The 14,451-nt window shown below is 37.9% G+C and overlaps 4 protein-coding genes across 7 annotated transcripts; 1 reads left to right on the forward strand and 3 right to left on the reverse strand.

Annotated features, from left to right (window-relative positions):
- The first annotated feature begins 561 nt into the window (after nt 1-561).
- Nucleotides 562-6,659, forward strand: LOC140880370 (SWI/SNF complex subunit SWI3C). Its single transcript, XM_073284739.1, has 8 exons — nt 562-756; nt 1,252-1,830; nt 2,429-2,964; nt 3,251-3,602; nt 3,692-3,765; nt 4,432-4,552; nt 4,624-4,787; nt 5,830-6,659. The coding sequence occupies exons 1-8, from the start codon at nt 738-740 to the stop codon at nt 6,280-6,282; spliced, it is 2,298 nt and encodes a 765-aa protein (XP_073140840.1). The 5' UTR covers nt 562-737; the 3' UTR covers nt 6,283-6,659.
- Nucleotides 6,660-7,492: 833 nt separating this feature from the next.
- On the reverse strand, nt 7,493-13,852 carry LOC140881362 (3-deoxy-manno-octulosonate cytidylyltransferase, mitochondrial-like). 3 transcript variants are annotated; one of them, XM_073286603.1, is made up of 10 exons: nt 13,717-13,852; nt 10,491-10,660; nt 9,713-9,939; nt 9,589-9,634; nt 9,385-9,471; nt 9,177-9,301; nt 8,528-8,667; nt 8,382-8,433; nt 8,184-8,294; nt 7,493-8,095 (listed from the first exon to the last, which is right to left on the reverse strand). In XM_073286603.1, the coding sequence occupies exons 3-10, from the start codon at nt 9,935-9,937 to the stop codon at nt 8,003-8,005; spliced, it is 879 nt and encodes a 292-aa protein (XP_073142704.1). In that variant the 5' UTR covers nt 9,938-9,939; nt 10,491-10,660; nt 13,717-13,852; the 3' UTR covers nt 7,493-8,002. The 3 variants fall into 3 exon arrangements, with proteins under 3 accessions (XP_073142704.1, XP_073142705.1, XP_073142706.1); XM_073286604.1 differs by lacking the exon at nt 10,491-10,660 and having other exon boundaries at nt 13,717-13,847; XM_073286605.1 differs by lacking the exons at nt 10,491-10,660; nt 13,717-13,852 and having other exon boundaries at nt 9,754-9,911.
- On the reverse strand, nt 10,659-13,059 carry LOC140881363 (pentatricopeptide repeat-containing protein At2g21090-like). Of its 2 annotated transcripts, none has more exons than XR_012149927.1 (4): nt 12,980-13,059; nt 11,909-12,878; nt 10,958-11,105; nt 10,659-10,872 (listed from the first exon to the last, which is right to left on the reverse strand). XR_012149927.1 is itself a non-coding variant. In XM_073286607.1 (4 exons), exons 2-4 carry the CDS (start codon nt 12,541-12,543, stop codon nt 10,843-10,845), a joined length of 747 nt encoding a protein of 248 aa, XP_073142708.1. In that variant the 5' UTR covers nt 12,544-12,878; nt 12,980-13,059; the 3' UTR covers nt 10,659-10,842. The 2 variants fall into 2 exon arrangements, 1 of the variants encoding a protein (XP_073142708.1); XM_073286607.1 differs by having other exon boundaries at nt 10,958-11,039.
- On the reverse strand, nt 12,885-13,917 carry LOC140878870 (thioredoxin M-type, chloroplastic-like). Its single transcript, XM_073282494.1, has 3 exons — nt 13,757-13,917; nt 13,537-13,606; nt 12,885-13,098 (listed from the first exon to the last, which is right to left on the reverse strand). Exons 1-3 carry the CDS (start codon nt 13,915-13,917, stop codon nt 12,943-12,945), a joined length of 387 nt encoding a protein of 128 aa, XP_073138595.1. The 3' UTR covers nt 12,885-12,942.
- Nucleotides 13,918-14,451: the final 534 nt, after the last annotated feature.

A 14,451-nucleotide genomic window follows, 5' to 3' on the forward strand; every position in this document is an offset into this window, starting at 1 on the left:
TGTGTACAATTATATCGAGCAAATAAGTGTTGGTACCTAACTTTAATTTCAAATCCCATGATAAATGGTTAGAATTGCTCAATAATATATAGATATTTGCTGTCAATTCAAAATACCCCTCTCAAGTAAAAATGGAAAGAGTGATAAGGCGGGCAATATATTTATGCGATTCATTTGATTTGCATTGATAATCATATTTCCTACTTATATGGCATAAATACAAACAATTAATTCCCAAAATGCAATATTTATTTCTAAATACACACAAGCATAAAAATATATAATTATATATATATATATATATATATATATATAACGAATTCTTAAAAATGTTTGAATTTTTTTCACCTGAAAGAAGGTATAAGTTTACTGTATAACTTTTGATTTTAATATCAAATTCAAAATTCAAAGAAACTATATTATAAATGACAAGGGCATAAACATAAATTGACAAGAATTGAAGGGCTGAGAAAATTGCAGTTTAGTCCAATAAAAAGAAGTAATTGCAAAGCAGGCGTGAAATTTCCCTAAGAAGCTGCAGTCCCCCAAAGTACACAGAATCCCCCCTCGTCCTCCTCTCTCTTTCACGCACCCACACACACACTTCACTCGCCAAAATCTCAATTCTCAACTCTCCACCTCACCAATCACACAGACCCCACCAAGAATTTTCCCCATCCCTTAAACCCTCGCGCCTTCCAAATTCCTAAAAATCCCTTTTTGATTCTCCCTCAGCAATGCCAGCTTCCACCTCAGGTGACTTCATTTTTTTTTTCCTTTTATACTTGTGCGTTTGTGTCCTTTTTTGTCGAATTAAACTCGGGATTAACGGATCTTTGTTGTTTGTGCTGTAATTTGTATGTGGGTTTTGTGGAACTGAGCTAGACCTGTGCGTACGGGGGTTTGGTTTGATGTGTGAAGAGTTTTTAAGTGTTTGTTTGCCCCTTTGTGTGTGTGTGTGGAATTTTCCGGGATTTCTTTGGCTTTTGTTTGTGCAGAAAGTCTGAGGGTGAGAGACCCTTTGTGAAATTTGAAGCTAGGGTGTTTGATTGTGTTATTCGAGTGTGCTTATTTGCCAAATTTGAGATTCACCTTTTTTTTTATGTGTGAAAGTTCTGTTAGCTTCGATGACGAAATGTGAATTTGAAGTGAAAGGCTTTAATTTATGCGAATAAGCTTGTTTCCAGAGTTGTGTGTGTGACATTTAATTGCAAAAGACTGAATTTGGTTCGATTCTTTGTGGTTGTTAAGAGGGGAGATCGAGGTGGAGGAAGAGGAAAAGAGAGCACCCAGCCACACGGAAATCTAAGCTAAAAGAGCCTGAGAAAGATGATGCATTTGAGGACAATGAGGATGATGAAGACCCCGATCTGGATCCACCCCAAAACCACCTTGAAACTGAAGATGATCCTCACAATCAGAACTCGGATAGGATTGCCCAGACATCACGAGAAAGAGAGAGTGAACATTTGATGGATGGTGGATTGAAAATTTGTGATTTCCCAGTTGCGATCAAGAGAGTGGTAAGTAGACCACATTCATCCGTTTTCGGAATTGTGGAAGCAGAGAGGGCTGCAAGGAATGGCGAGAGCAGAGATCAGGGGCATGGTGGTGTGGCTATGTTGGAGAATGTGTCATATGGGCAGCTGCTGGCGCTCTCTGCCGTGCCCCGGGATAGTGCAGTTTTATCAGGGGCTTCATTGGAGGATACCACAAGCGGGAGTGGGGCTGGGTCTTATGTGGTCAGGCCTCCTAAGGTAATTCCTGGCCGTGGGGTTACTAAAAGGCTTGGGAGTGCATGTCGTGTACATGTTGTGCCTGCGCATGCAGGTAACTTATTTCTCTTCTCTAATGCTCTTGTATCTCGGTTTTCTGGAAGAATGGAGCGAAGTGAATGTACTCTAGTTCATGGGTTTGGATGATTGAATAAGATACTTGCTCAAACAACTCTATTAAAACATGAAATTAGGGTTATTTTAGTCAATTCTGAAGTACGTGGTGGATATATTTCGAGAAAATAACTGAATTATCGGTGGTCTTATATTTGAGATATTATAATTTTACCCTATTAATATCCAATGTTAAGAGTGATTGTTTGGTTCTTCATCCTTTAAGCTACTTTACTTTTCAATATCTGAATTGTTTAATTGCAAACTGCAATCTTTATGATATCTCCAAAAGTTGATGATTAAGAACTTGTTTTTTAATGATAGAAGTGGATAAAACTATACCAACACGGTTACCTGTCTTTTGCTTTCACTCTTATTGTTTTGATGGATTTTCACTTTGGACCATCTGCTTGCCTTTCATTTCTTCATGTGGACTACTGAGGTGCTTTTTTTTTGGTGACAATATGCCACCACTGACATTCCTGAAATGGGACTTCTTATTTAATAAGACCCTTTGTTTTGATTCCTCATACAAGCAGATTGGTTTTCCCCAAATTCAGTACATCGATTGGAGCGACAAGTGGTGCCACTTTTTTTCTCTGGTAGGTCAGCAGATCATACTCCAGAGAGGTACATGGAGGGTCGCAACATTATAGTGGCCAAGTATATGGAAAACCCAGAAAAGCACCTATCTATTGCTCATTGTCAGGGACTAGCAACTGGATTTGATACTGATGATACAAATCGAGTTTTTCGGTTTCTTGTTCATTGGGGGATAATCAACTATTGTGCAACACCACTTAAGCATGAGGCTCCAAAGGATGGGACTTACTTATGTGAGGAATCAAATGGTGAACTTCGTGTGCCTTCGGATGCTTTGAAATCTATCGATAGTTTGATCCAATTTGACAAGCCCACGTGTAGGCTCAAAGCATATGATGTCTATCCAGAACTTGCACATCAGTGTGATGAGGACACAGACTTTGAAAGTTCCATCCGAGAGCAATTATCTGAGCATCAATGCAATTACTGTTCTCGCTCCATATCTACTGCTTACTATCAGTCACAGAAAGTGGTAAACGACATATATTTGCAGATTTAACCTCTTTCCTCTCGCAGTCTCGCTTGTCTTTTATTGTTTTTGCTGATACGTTGCATAAGTACATTGTCGCGGTGAGCAAGTTTTGGCAGTTTGAAACTTTCTTTTGTTACTTTATGTTGTAACGTCTTGCCAATCCATGAATTATAATGCTTGCTGCCTTCTATTGCATTGATTAAACATTCTATAGGCATGTCTGAAAAATTGATGATGGTTTATATAAATGCTATTTGGTCTTTGTAGTTAACCATTATCTCGACAGGCTGATGTGCTGTTGTGTGTGGATTGCTATCACGAGGGAAGATTTGTTGCTGGTCACTCCAGCCTGGATTTCATGAAGGTCAGTTTCATGAAATATTTCAGGGATGTGGATGGAGATAGCTGGACTGACCAGGAAACATTACTGCTGCTCGAGGGAATGCAGCTGTACGAAGAAAACTGGAGTAAAATTGCGGATCATGTTGGTACGAAATCAAAAGATCAGTGTCTCCTTCATTTCGTGCGACTTCCTCTAGATTCCGCTCCCCTTGACAATATCGATGTCCCAACTACTTCTGGTTCATCAAATATGTGCAATGGTGGTGATTTTGGAAAATCAGTTCCAAATTCAAATGGTGTGTATTGCAATTCAAATTGTTTTCTTTTATGAATATTGAGGACGTTTGATAAACCACAGTTGTCATTCATTTCATTTATTGTATAGGATTCAACTCGCGAATGTATGATTCTGAAGGCAAATTCCCATTTACAAATTCTGGGAATCCAGTGATGAACTTGGTAGGTTGTTTTCCAGAACTTATGCTTGTGTAATTTCTGTGTAGCTATCCCCATTATATCTGCCCCTCCTCATTTCTTCTATTTTATCTTTATATATGATTTTTTTTTTTCAATCCTTCCAGGTAAATGTACTTCTCGTTTTCTAGTCTTTTGGCCAACATTATTTATTTTATTGTCCTGCTACAATATGGACATGGAATTATTGGTTAGGAAGAAATTTAAATAAATCAAATAATTATGGAAGAAACTAAAATAAATTAAATGAATCTAAAAGAAAATGATGTATTATATAGATAAATTGAAAAGTTTTGCCGTACATCTCTTATCTAAAATGTAGTCAAAGTCAAAAAAGAATGGAGATTATTTTGAGAAAGCCAAAAATGATGAGCCAAAGAGACCACATCACCAAGAGTCCTGTTTTATAAATAGATGTGGTGTGTGTCGTCCTACTTATTTCATTTTGTTTCTAAGTTGTAATGTATATTTTTTGCCCAAAATATTTAGACATATTCTTCGAAATGCCTCGGACGTGTCAATTCTTTCTGCCCTTTCTGCTCATTCTGAGTTCCATATTTTTTGGAGCATCAACCCTCTCTTACTCATGTTCTTGTGGTGTTTTCACTTCCCACATGTTCCAATAACGAATGTATCAATTGATGGTCTTAGGTTGCCTTCCTGGCCTCTGCACTGGGGCCTAGGGTAGCTGCTGCATGTGCTCATGCATCCTTGCTTGAATTATCCAAGGATGGGAACCCTCGTGAAGAAATCGCAAATAGTAGTAAGAAAGGTATGATTTTGCTTTTGTTTGTCTTTGTTATGGTTTCCTTGTATGATATTTCTGAGCGACATTCTCTGAAGGTCCATGGAGCGAACATGATGCCGAAGCTGTTCCATTATCTGCCGAAAGAGTGAGAACTGCTGCAAAATACGGTCTTGCTGCTGCCGCTTTAAAGGCAAAACTTTTCGCTGATCATGAAGAGCGTGAAATCCAAAGGTTATCTGCTAATATTATAAACCATCAGGTACTAGCTGGTTCACTTTTGAATGTACCGAACTGTACATTGTGTTTTATCCCTTGAACTTGTAGTAATGATTCATGGATGCTACTACTTCTGAAACCTGAACATTTTATGTTATCTGGGATGCTTTTTTTTCTCTGACAATGTTATTCTATAGATAGAAGCTGCACTTATTGTATTCAAAATCTTACAGAATTTTTTATTGATTTTTTCTAGCTGAAATATTTTGTACTTTTCTTCTCTCCTGTCTTTCAGTACTAGTAAACAACACCAGTGTTGACAAATCTACTGAAACTAGCGTGTACTCTATTGCAGAAATTTCAAACCTAAAAACAAACTCTTATTATCTAATATCGTCAAATCGTATGCCGTGCACCTATCTACTTCCCAAACAAAAGCCACTCCCGCCATTCTCTCTTTATTATTATCTTTTACACCAATCATTAGCAACGCTCCTTGACCCTACATTAGTAAATATTCGATTCGAGCGAAAACTCCTCTTTTTTGCTCTTTTGGGGTTGTAAAGGCAGCCGTAGAGGCATAGCGCTTAAATGGCTTTATTGATTTAGTTCGTTCATTGTAAAATCAAGGAAAATAAAAAGGTTAGGTTCCCAAAAATTTGTGTACTTATTTTCATTCCTCAGTCCATAGTTGGCCTGAAGTTGGGAAGTTCCCTATTGAATTCTATTTGTATGGTGTTGCATTCTTCAGGTTCTCTCTCTTTTCACTTTGTTTGGTTTTTGTTAAAAATAAACATGGATTTGGGTTGTTTGAAATGACGTCACTATCATACTGGCTTTATGTCCCAATTTTCTTTGTGGCATTGAAATATATGTATGAGTGGATGAATGGGTGGATAGAGAAGTACGACACACTGAAAGTCAGGGTTTCATATACTTGTGTTTTCCTGTCCATAGTTTCATGTATTTGAGAGGGTAGGTAAGCTGTCAAGGCTTCATGATTCGTGTTCACTTGTATTAAAGTGTATTTTTAAACATTAGCACTTGATATTGCAATTGAAAATATAACAAATTTGTGCTCTCAGTTGAAGAGATTAGAGCTGAAGCTGAAGCAGTTTGCAGAGGTGGAGACCATGCTTATGAGGGAATGTGAACAGATGGAACGGGCAAGGCAGAGGATATCAGCAGAACGAGCCCTCATGATGTCTGCTCAGTTTGGATCTGGTTTACCATCTCGACCAACTGCTTTACCTGGTACTGTAGGTGCTACCAATTTGAACGACAACGCCACAGGAAACAACAGGCAACCAGGATCTCAGCAACCTTTCATTTCTGGGTACAGCAATAACCAAACTATCCACCCTCATATGCCGCTCGGGCAACAGGGGGCATATGGGCTAGGACCAAGGCTGCCTCTCTCAGCTTTACATCCATCTTCATCAAACTCTAATGCTTTCAACCCTTCATCGGGTTCTCCATCTTCTCTTGGCCACCCAATGCTCAGACCTGTCTCTGGGACTAAATCTGGTTTAGGTTAATATGGGAGTGATTCTGGCAGTTGCAGTTCCTCAGATCAGGCATGAAAAGAGACCGACATGAAAGAAATCGTATGGTTTATGTTCTAATCTTTCGTTTCGCTCACACGAATCTTGGAGGTGGCATGGTTGATCAGACATGGCGGCCTGGTGCTTGGGCTGGATGCGAAAGCATGGTTTCGTCTCAAGACATTGGATCGATAGCTCTGTCTGACTGAGGCAAGCTTTATTTGATATTGTTGAGCTAATTTTATCCCATTTCTAAATCAGACACAGGAAAACAGGATGGTTTTTGAGATGTTGTACTAGTTTAACTGTCTGTATAGTGATGAAAGAGCAGAAAAACCAGCATCGGTGAAATGGCATTTGATGGATTTTTAGCAAGATTTTTTAGGGTTCATTTATCCCTATTTTACTTAATTATTATAAATCTCAATCCCAAAGACAATATTTCTTCTAGATGAAACGAGTCCTTTGAATTTATTTCTATGGTAAAATGCACCTTTGTTGTTCATTAACAACCAGCATTAATATGATAAACTTGAAAACATTAGTTATAGATATTTAAAGAACAATTAAATATGACACAAACTCGAAAATTTGGAGTTTTGTTTTACTTTCGTTCAAGTCCCTTTTCTTGTGAAGGTAACGATTGGACTTAATATCTTTGTATTATAACAAGTTTGGCTCTATTGTCTTTATATTTCATTTTATTATCTTATCCTTCTTCATCATACCCGATGGGACATTTATTATCTGATCTCTTTCATTAAAAATTATTAAACTATTGTACTTCTTATTATTTATTATTGATCAATAATGATCATTTTGCTAATTTTTAAATTTGTTGACATGATTTTTTTTACTCACGAATTTATAAATATATGAGATTTTTGAACATATAACGGGACGTTTTAGCCTAACAATATTTTAAGCTTGTAGCCTTTTGTTTTTCAATAAAAATCTAAGAAAGTGCCTTTTTTTTTTTTTGTGACTCTGACTGCTATACTTCTACACTCGTTTTCCATTTTGCGCCTGCCTAAGCTATCATGTGGAATTGAAACGATCTCAATGTTTTTTTTTTCAACTGTAAAAATAAATACATAGATTAAGTGTTCTAATACAAATACTTCATACATCCTTGAACAAATCAACATAAACATAAATAAAGTAACAACCGAAAAAAATAAGACATCGTGCATACTCGGATCAATATAAAGCACACAACATTAAATTAAGTGTTATAATACAAAATACTTCATACATCCTTGAACAAATCAACATAAACATACATAAAGTAACCGAAAAAACTAAGACATCGTGCATACTCGGATCAATATAAAACACAACATTTATTCGTTCTCAAAAAGAATAAAAGAAACCTAGTCGTGTTGTTGGAAAGTAGAGACAGAGAGACATCTGAACACAAAGATCTTGATCTTCTGGAATGAAGCCTCGACCGAGGAGACTTCGGCATCAAAAATCATCGTCTCAGACCTTTCAAATTTCAATGTTTTACTTGGATTTGATGTATGTATAAAGTTTCTATAAGTTTCAATTGATATCGTTGAGTGTCACTAGATAAACTCATTTCAGTTTTTCTTTGTGGTACTAAGCCAAGCCATTCACTTGAAAAGCACACAAAAATGAAGCCATGAAAGCTACAAGAAGGTGGCTGCATTGTAACCGCAAGGAGTCCTTTGACTTGTACATGATTATGCAGCTAAGGCAGGTTTCTTTCGCGCATGTAATGCTCAATCTTCTCCACATCTTCTGGGACATCAACACCGTGAGATTCGTGGTCGACTTTTATCACCTGCACATCAAGAAAAAGTGACAATCATGCAACGTCGGATATTAAGAATCTAGAAGGGTAACAAGTGTGGTTCAAACTCGTGTGGCACCTTCATTTTGTATCCATTTTCAAGGACCTTCAACTGCTCAAGATCTTCTTCCAGTTGAAGTGGAGTCGGTGGCAGCTCGGGATATATCTTGAGAAATTTAGCATCAAAGCTCTGAACAAATATCAACACCATGGCATATTATGATCTGTTTTGTATCAAATACAGGAAGAAATCCAAATATATGCAACATAATGATACCTGAATCCCCAGATGAAGCAAATATGGAAACCGGGGGTTAACTTTTCCAGACCTGCATACAAGGTTAATCACAATCCATTTTCCCCATTTACGTTCACTGTGAGATTTAATAATGCATAGAGGATGAGAGTCCTAGAAGAACCAACTTGTTAAATGGCAAAAGTCCTCGTGAGAAATAAATTGCATAGCCACGATTATCTACCACACATTTGACACGATTCGGATCAAATGCATCTTCAGGTTTCAAAGAAGTAACTGCCGTGCTGAAGACCGCATCTGGAGCAGCCTAAATGGACCACAAACTAAGTCGCATTCAGTGATCGGCAACTCCCACGAAAAGGGGTTGAATAATAGTTTTTCATAGTTCCCAAACCTTTCTTACTTGAAAATGTAATCTTTAAAAGAGGATGAGAGTGAAAATATTCACAGCGTGGGAACAATCATTGGCCACATGCCCCAAAAATTTAGCTTGGTACTATGGTACACCGAACATAAACGTCTAAGTTTGGAAGACAGATTAAAAAGTTTCTTAACCCAAAGATAAATTCTAAAAAATTTGAAAGTCAATAATTTCATTTGAAAATTTTAAATTAATCCACCCATTTGTGGTTTTTCTACATAACACCAAGCTCCATAATGCTTCGGCAACTCCATCAAAATTCAATCTCTGCTTACAAGAAAATACTTTTGTATAAATAGATTTAACTCCGAAAATGACAAGGGAATGCAAGGTGCCTTGCACATCTCATTCTAATAGAGAGACCGTTAGTGAAGTTTGCGTTAATGCGTTATTACCTGCAGGGCCATGACAATGCCATCTATTATTTCAGGTTCTATGAGAGGTTCGTCTCCTTGAATATTGACCACAACATCGTACTTCTTTCCAATCTTTCGGAGCGCTTCATTACAACGTTCGGTGCCTATGAATTCCAAATAGAACTCAATAAATCAAATGTATAAACAAATCTATTGTTCTTGGGAGAGCAGAAAATGCTAATTGTACCATTTTGACATGATTCAGATGTCATTACCACATCAGCACCAAATCCTCTACAACATTCAGCAATCTTATCATCATCTGTCGCCACGACTGCTCAATTGATGAACAACCGAGTCACCCATGAACACAAACCGAATACGTGAGTAAATTAGAAATTTTTATCTTTGAGCACGTCAAATAGAGCTAAATCAATCAATCAATCCTTACCCACACGATCCAATGTTGTTGCCAATTTTGCTCTTTCCCATGTTCTCTGCAAAAGGACAATAATAACAGATCCAATTGATCTAGAATCAGCAATCAAAATTCAATTACACAGTCCAAAAAGAACCTGGATCATGGGCTTGCCGAGGATTTGAACAAGGGGCTTGCCTTGGAAGCGAGTGGAAGCATATCGAGCAGGTATAATCCCAATCACCCGGCTCCGGAACCTTATTACTTGGCGATGATATGCAAGGGCTCCAAGGCCCACTGCGACCACTGCCCCCGCAGCCAGGCAATGAATTACCCAAGACTTAGTGGAGCTAGAGCTTGGCGATGAGTCGCAGATTGGCATTCCTAAACATTGTTAGAAAATATTAGATGAGGGAGGTACGGATAGCTCCGAATTATGTCCACGTGATCGAATCTAGCATAGTTTTGCCCATAGGAAATACAAAAGAAACTTTCAGTGCTAAAAAATTGAGGGTCGTCATTATTTGTAGGAGAATACAAAAGAGAAATCTTTGATAGTGGTAGAACTGTATCCATCATCATTTCTGGTGAGGGTAATATACAAAATCAGAATCGATGAGGGAGATTCAACGAAGCAACATTGAGGGTACAATTACTTTAATAATTAAACATAGAATTGTAAAAAACAAGGCATATAGTGGATCAACTATGCATGAAGTTCAGAAGTTTATTAGAGCAACTGTTGCAGGTTGTTAAGGCACCGTTGAAATCCTTGCAGCATCACACGTTTGATTCAAGTTTACAAAATTATAGTAAAATAACTATGTTATCCTTATGTTTCAATTTATTATTTCCATCTCAGGAGCCAAGCAATGCCTAAATGAAAATAAACAAATATGAAAGAGGTTTCAGCAAAAGGACAATCATAATATTACAGTTTTACACAAATTTTTATATGCAGGCAGTCAATGTTGACTCTGGAACTGCACCAACGGCAGCATCTATTTTCTTCATGCCATTCTTGAAGGTTAAGACAGCCGAATGCTATCCTTGGCCAGTTTCTTGGTGACAGGATATAGGATCCGCAGGGTCCACACCATGAAGCCTAACATTCAACCAACACAGGGAGATCAGCCTCAGCACGAGGACGGAACAAATGGAGAGCCAAAAAATAAGTGGTAGAGGTGAGGAGGCACTGAGTGGAGATAGAGATTGATGATAAGATACATCAAAATCAAGCGTATGCCACTTATCCAATCCAATCATTATTCTCACTAAGCACAACGGCTAGGACTGAGAACGCATCAATTGCAGCTTCTGCAAAGGAAAAGCTATGGAAATTACTGAATGATGCGTGTTAATGTCAATATCATATGGGATTCATTGTATAGTGGATCCGCACCATGTAAATAAACGAACCAATTTCTCGTTGTCGATATTTCATTTCCATGCTCCTAGCTGTAGGATCTACCAAGCTCTTACAGCTACAAGTATCATAATTTAAAACCTTCAAACTGAATCAGTCTTGAATTCTAATTCCGTACTATTATCTGAGAAAAATGACATCCAAAAAATTACACTACCAAAAAGCAATTGAATGTTATCAATTTGGCTAACATAATTGGAATAAACACATTCTCCCTGTTACACCATCTAAAACAACAAGCAATTGAATGTTATCACACACGACAACATAAGTTTCAGCAGTATTCAATCAACAGATGCACACCAAAAAGCAGAACCTCATCCAAAATAATAGCAAAATGTGGCACTTGACAAGAAATACACGAGGAACCAGAATCCTTTGACTAAATGACGTTTTGTTTTTACCATTAAGAAAATAGCACCATTTTTTGAAATTTATATTTAGGAATTTTTAAAAATTTAATTGAAGTGCAATGTTTGTTGGGGTGTATGTGTCCGGAAAAAAAGTTTTTTGCTGCAAATTTTTTAGTATCAAAATATAGTGAGTCATTAATGCTTTTTAACAAGTATTTTAAAAATACAGTCGATGCATTGAATCAGGATACAACATAAGAAATTCGTATGTAATAGTATATAGCAAAGTTTCTCATGCCATAGAAAAACTGTATTAATTTCCAAAATTTCATCAAAATAAAACGATTATTCCTGACTTCTATGTTTCCCCATTTCTAAAACATGTTAATGAGAGCTCACAACCACAGCATTAAGCCTCAGGCGTGAGGTTATCATATGTGAATGAATTTGCCTACCACTCTCTCTGGTGAAATTATGCTAGCACAAGCAACTGTTAAAAGTGAATTGATCATCTTAGACATGACGCTTAATCATATTCACGAACACCTTAAGGGTTTCATTTCCTTGGGCATACCCTGAGATCAATGCGGTCCAAGAAACAGAATTCTTTTCTGGCATTGTGGCAAAAATTTCCTGAGCAGAATCCATACCACCCCATTGAGCATAAGCAGATACCAAAGTGGTCCTAACAAGAACATCCCTCTTCAGCATCTCATCAAACAACCTCCTAGAATCCCCAAGCTTACAACATTTTGCATAAGCATCGACAATAGAACTCGAAAGAACCAAATTTGACAAGAACCCAACAACAAGAACTTGACGGTGCAATTGCTTAGCAAGACACAACTCCCTTAATTTAAAACACATTGTTGCAACACCAGCAAAACTATACTCATTAAAGCCAATATCCAATCTCCTTAACTGCAAATAAAGCTTAATAGCCTCATCGAACCGCCCACTCTGCACATATGCCATCACCACTGTATTCCAACTGACAAAATCCTTTACAGGCATTTTGTCAAACAATCTTCCCGCCGGCTTCAACATCCCCAACTTTGCATACCCGGAAAGCATATTGTTCCAAGAATACAAATTTTTTGTTCTCGTTTTATCAAACACCTCACGAGCCATCTCATGATCACCGCCTTTCAAGTACATGTTAATGAAATGGTTGGACAAAAGAGTGCCGGGATGCTTTGAACCCGTCATCTTCAAATGAAGGTGAACCCATCTGCCTTCTTTACACAATTTCGCATTGGCGCATTGTTGAATGAGATTGGAAATAATCTTGGAGCTCAAACGGAGTCTTTGCGAGCTAAGATAGGCAATAAATCAACTGCTTCTCGAATTTGACCCTGTGAGGTGAGATTGAGAAAGTTCTGGAGAATACTAGGATGCTTGCAAGTTTTTCTGTGGGCTTTTCCGAAGAAAGCTGTTAATGTGCTAGGTTAAATGGGGGAGGAGAGAGGGCATTCCAGTAAGGGCAACATGTGAGCTCCGGCGAGCAGCGCTACTTGAGATTGGTCGCAGCTGAACTGTGTCGACTGTCGAAAGAAACAAATATGAAAGAGGTCGCTTCACCAAAAGGATACTCATAACGTCACAGTTTTACAAAAATCTTTCTATGCAGGTAGATAGTGTTGACCATGAAACTGCACCAATGACAGTATCTATCTTCTTCATGCCATTCTTGAAGATTGAGACAGTCGGAATGCTATCCTTGGTGACAGGGTATAGGATAAGGCAGGATCCGCACCATGGAGCCTAAAATTCAACCGGTGCAGGGAGATCAGACTGAGCACAAGAAGGACGAAAGAAACGAAACAGATGAACGGCTGAAGGGACGAGGCACTGAGTGGTGATAGAGAATTAGAGATGGACGATAAGATAAAATTAAGCGTATGCTACTTATCATACTTATCCAAGCACTATTCACACTAAGCACAATGGCTAGGACGGAGCTTCTGCTGAGGAAAAGCCACGGAAAACACCGAATGATCCGTGTTCATAGCAATAACCAAATGGAACTCATTGTATAGTGGATCCGCACCATGCAAACAAACCAACCAATTTCTCATTGTCGATATTTCATTTCCATGCTCCTACCAAGCTCCTAGACTCCTAGTACGGCTACAAGTATCATAATTTGAGACCTTCAAACTAAATCAGTCTGGCATTCTAATTCCGCAACTCTCGTCTGACAAAAATGACATCAAGAAAATTCAATTTTGCTAATATAATTGAAATAAGCATAGTCTCCCTGTTACACCATCTAAAACAACAATCAATTGAACTTTACCACACACAACAACCAAGTTTCAGCAGTATTCAATCAACAAATGCACACTCGACAAGAAATACACGAAGAGACAGAATCCTAACCTAAAAAATCCGCGTCTTGCGCCTCAGAGGACTCAATCACCGCGAAGAGCGAGCAGAGTGAATCTCAAGACCTCTGAATCCAGAGAGTAGGATCACGGACCGATTAAATGCGGCGGTTCCGGCAACCGGAGCCAAGGAAGGTGAAGGGGGTGCGAAGGCGCGTGGGACAGCTGGACTTCCAGCAAAGCAGCCACGGAGCATAAATAAATGGATCACGTTCGGCACGTGTCATTTCAGATTTTGGGCTGGGCCTACTCCATTCTTTTTGGGGCCTTTTATATTATTATACTTCATCTGTCTCATATTATTGAAAAAGTAAATTTTATATATACTTCTTATTTTATCTTTATTTAATGTATTAAAAAATGATTGCATAATTTTCAAAATATAGTTAATAGGAGTATATTAGTAAAGAAGTGTAAAAATATATTACTAAATATGATATATGACTATATATTTAGGACAAACAAAAAAGAAAACGTGGACAATATAATTGGGACGGAGGGAGTATTATATTTATATTCAAATATAATTAAAATACTCTCGTGGAAAGAAGGATATGAAATGATTAAATTCAATTATCTGAGTCGAGAGGATCGGTGGATAAAACCTCAAATGGAAATTTCAGGTTTGATGTTGACGCGGCCTTTCATGACCAGTTGGCAAAATTCAGTGTGGGTGTGGTGATCAGAGATCATCATGGTTATATTCGTGTCGCGTCCGCTCGGGCTATTC

Source organism: Henckelia pumila, chromosome 2, assembly GCF_033568475.1.
Source record: "Henckelia pumila isolate YLH828 chromosome 2, ASM3356847v2, whole genome shotgun sequence".
NCBI lineage: Eukaryota > Viridiplantae > Streptophyta > Magnoliopsida > Lamiales > Gesneriaceae > Henckelia > Henckelia pumila.

What these genes read in the sequence shown, in the direction of transcription:
- LOC140880370 (XM_073284739.1), top strand. An exon ending in GGAATCCAGTGATGAACTTG is followed by an intron (nt 3,766 to 4,431) that starts GTAGGTTGTTTT and finishes TGATGGTCTTAG; the next exon opens with GTTGCCTTCCTGGCCTCTGC. An exon ending in CTAATATTATAAACCATCAG is followed by an intron (nt 4,788 to 5,829) that starts GTACTAGCTGGT and finishes TTGTGCTCTCAG; the next exon opens with TTGAAGAGATTAGAGCTGAA.
- LOC140881363 (XM_073286607.1), bottom strand. Translation starts at nt 12,543, where the DNA reads ATGACGGGTTCAAAGCATCCCGGCACTCTTTTGTCCAACCATTTCATT. An exon ending in TGGACCGCATTGATCTCAGG is followed by an intron (nt 11,040 to 11,908) that starts GTATGCCCAAGG and finishes TGATACTTGTAG; the next exon opens with CTGTAAGAGCTTGGTAGATC. An exon ending in TTGGTTCGTTTATTTACATG is followed by an intron (nt 10,873 to 10,957) that starts GTGCGGATCCAC and finishes TTTCCTTTGCAG; the next exon opens with AAGCTGCAATTGATGCGTTC.
- LOC140881362 (XM_073286603.1), bottom strand. Translation starts at nt 9,937, where the DNA reads ATGCCAATCTGCGACTCATCGCCAAGCTCTAGCTCCACTAAGTCTTGG. An exon ending in GCATTGTCATGGCCCTGCAG is followed by an intron (nt 8,668 to 9,176) that starts GTAATAACGCAT and finishes TGGTCCATTTAG; the next exon opens with GCTGCTCCAGATGCGGTCTT. An exon ending in GGACTTTTGCCATTTAACAA is followed by an intron (nt 8,434 to 8,527) that starts GTTGGTTCTTCT and finishes CCTTGTATGCAG; the next exon opens with GTCTGGAAAAGTTAACCCCC.
- LOC140878870 (XM_073282494.1), bottom strand. Translation starts at nt 13,917, where the DNA reads ATGCTCCGTGGCTGCTTTGCTGGAAGTCCAGCTGTCCCACGCGCCTTC. An exon ending in CACTCTGCTCGCTCTTCGCG is followed by an intron (nt 13,607 to 13,756) that starts GTGATTGAGTCC and finishes TTGTTGTTTTAG; the next exon opens with ATGGTGTAACAGGGAGACTA. An exon ending in ATTTTCTTGATGTCATTTTT is followed by an intron (nt 13,099 to 13,536) that starts GTCAGACGAGAG and finishes GTTGAATTTTAG; the next exon opens with GCTCCATGGTGCGGATCCTG.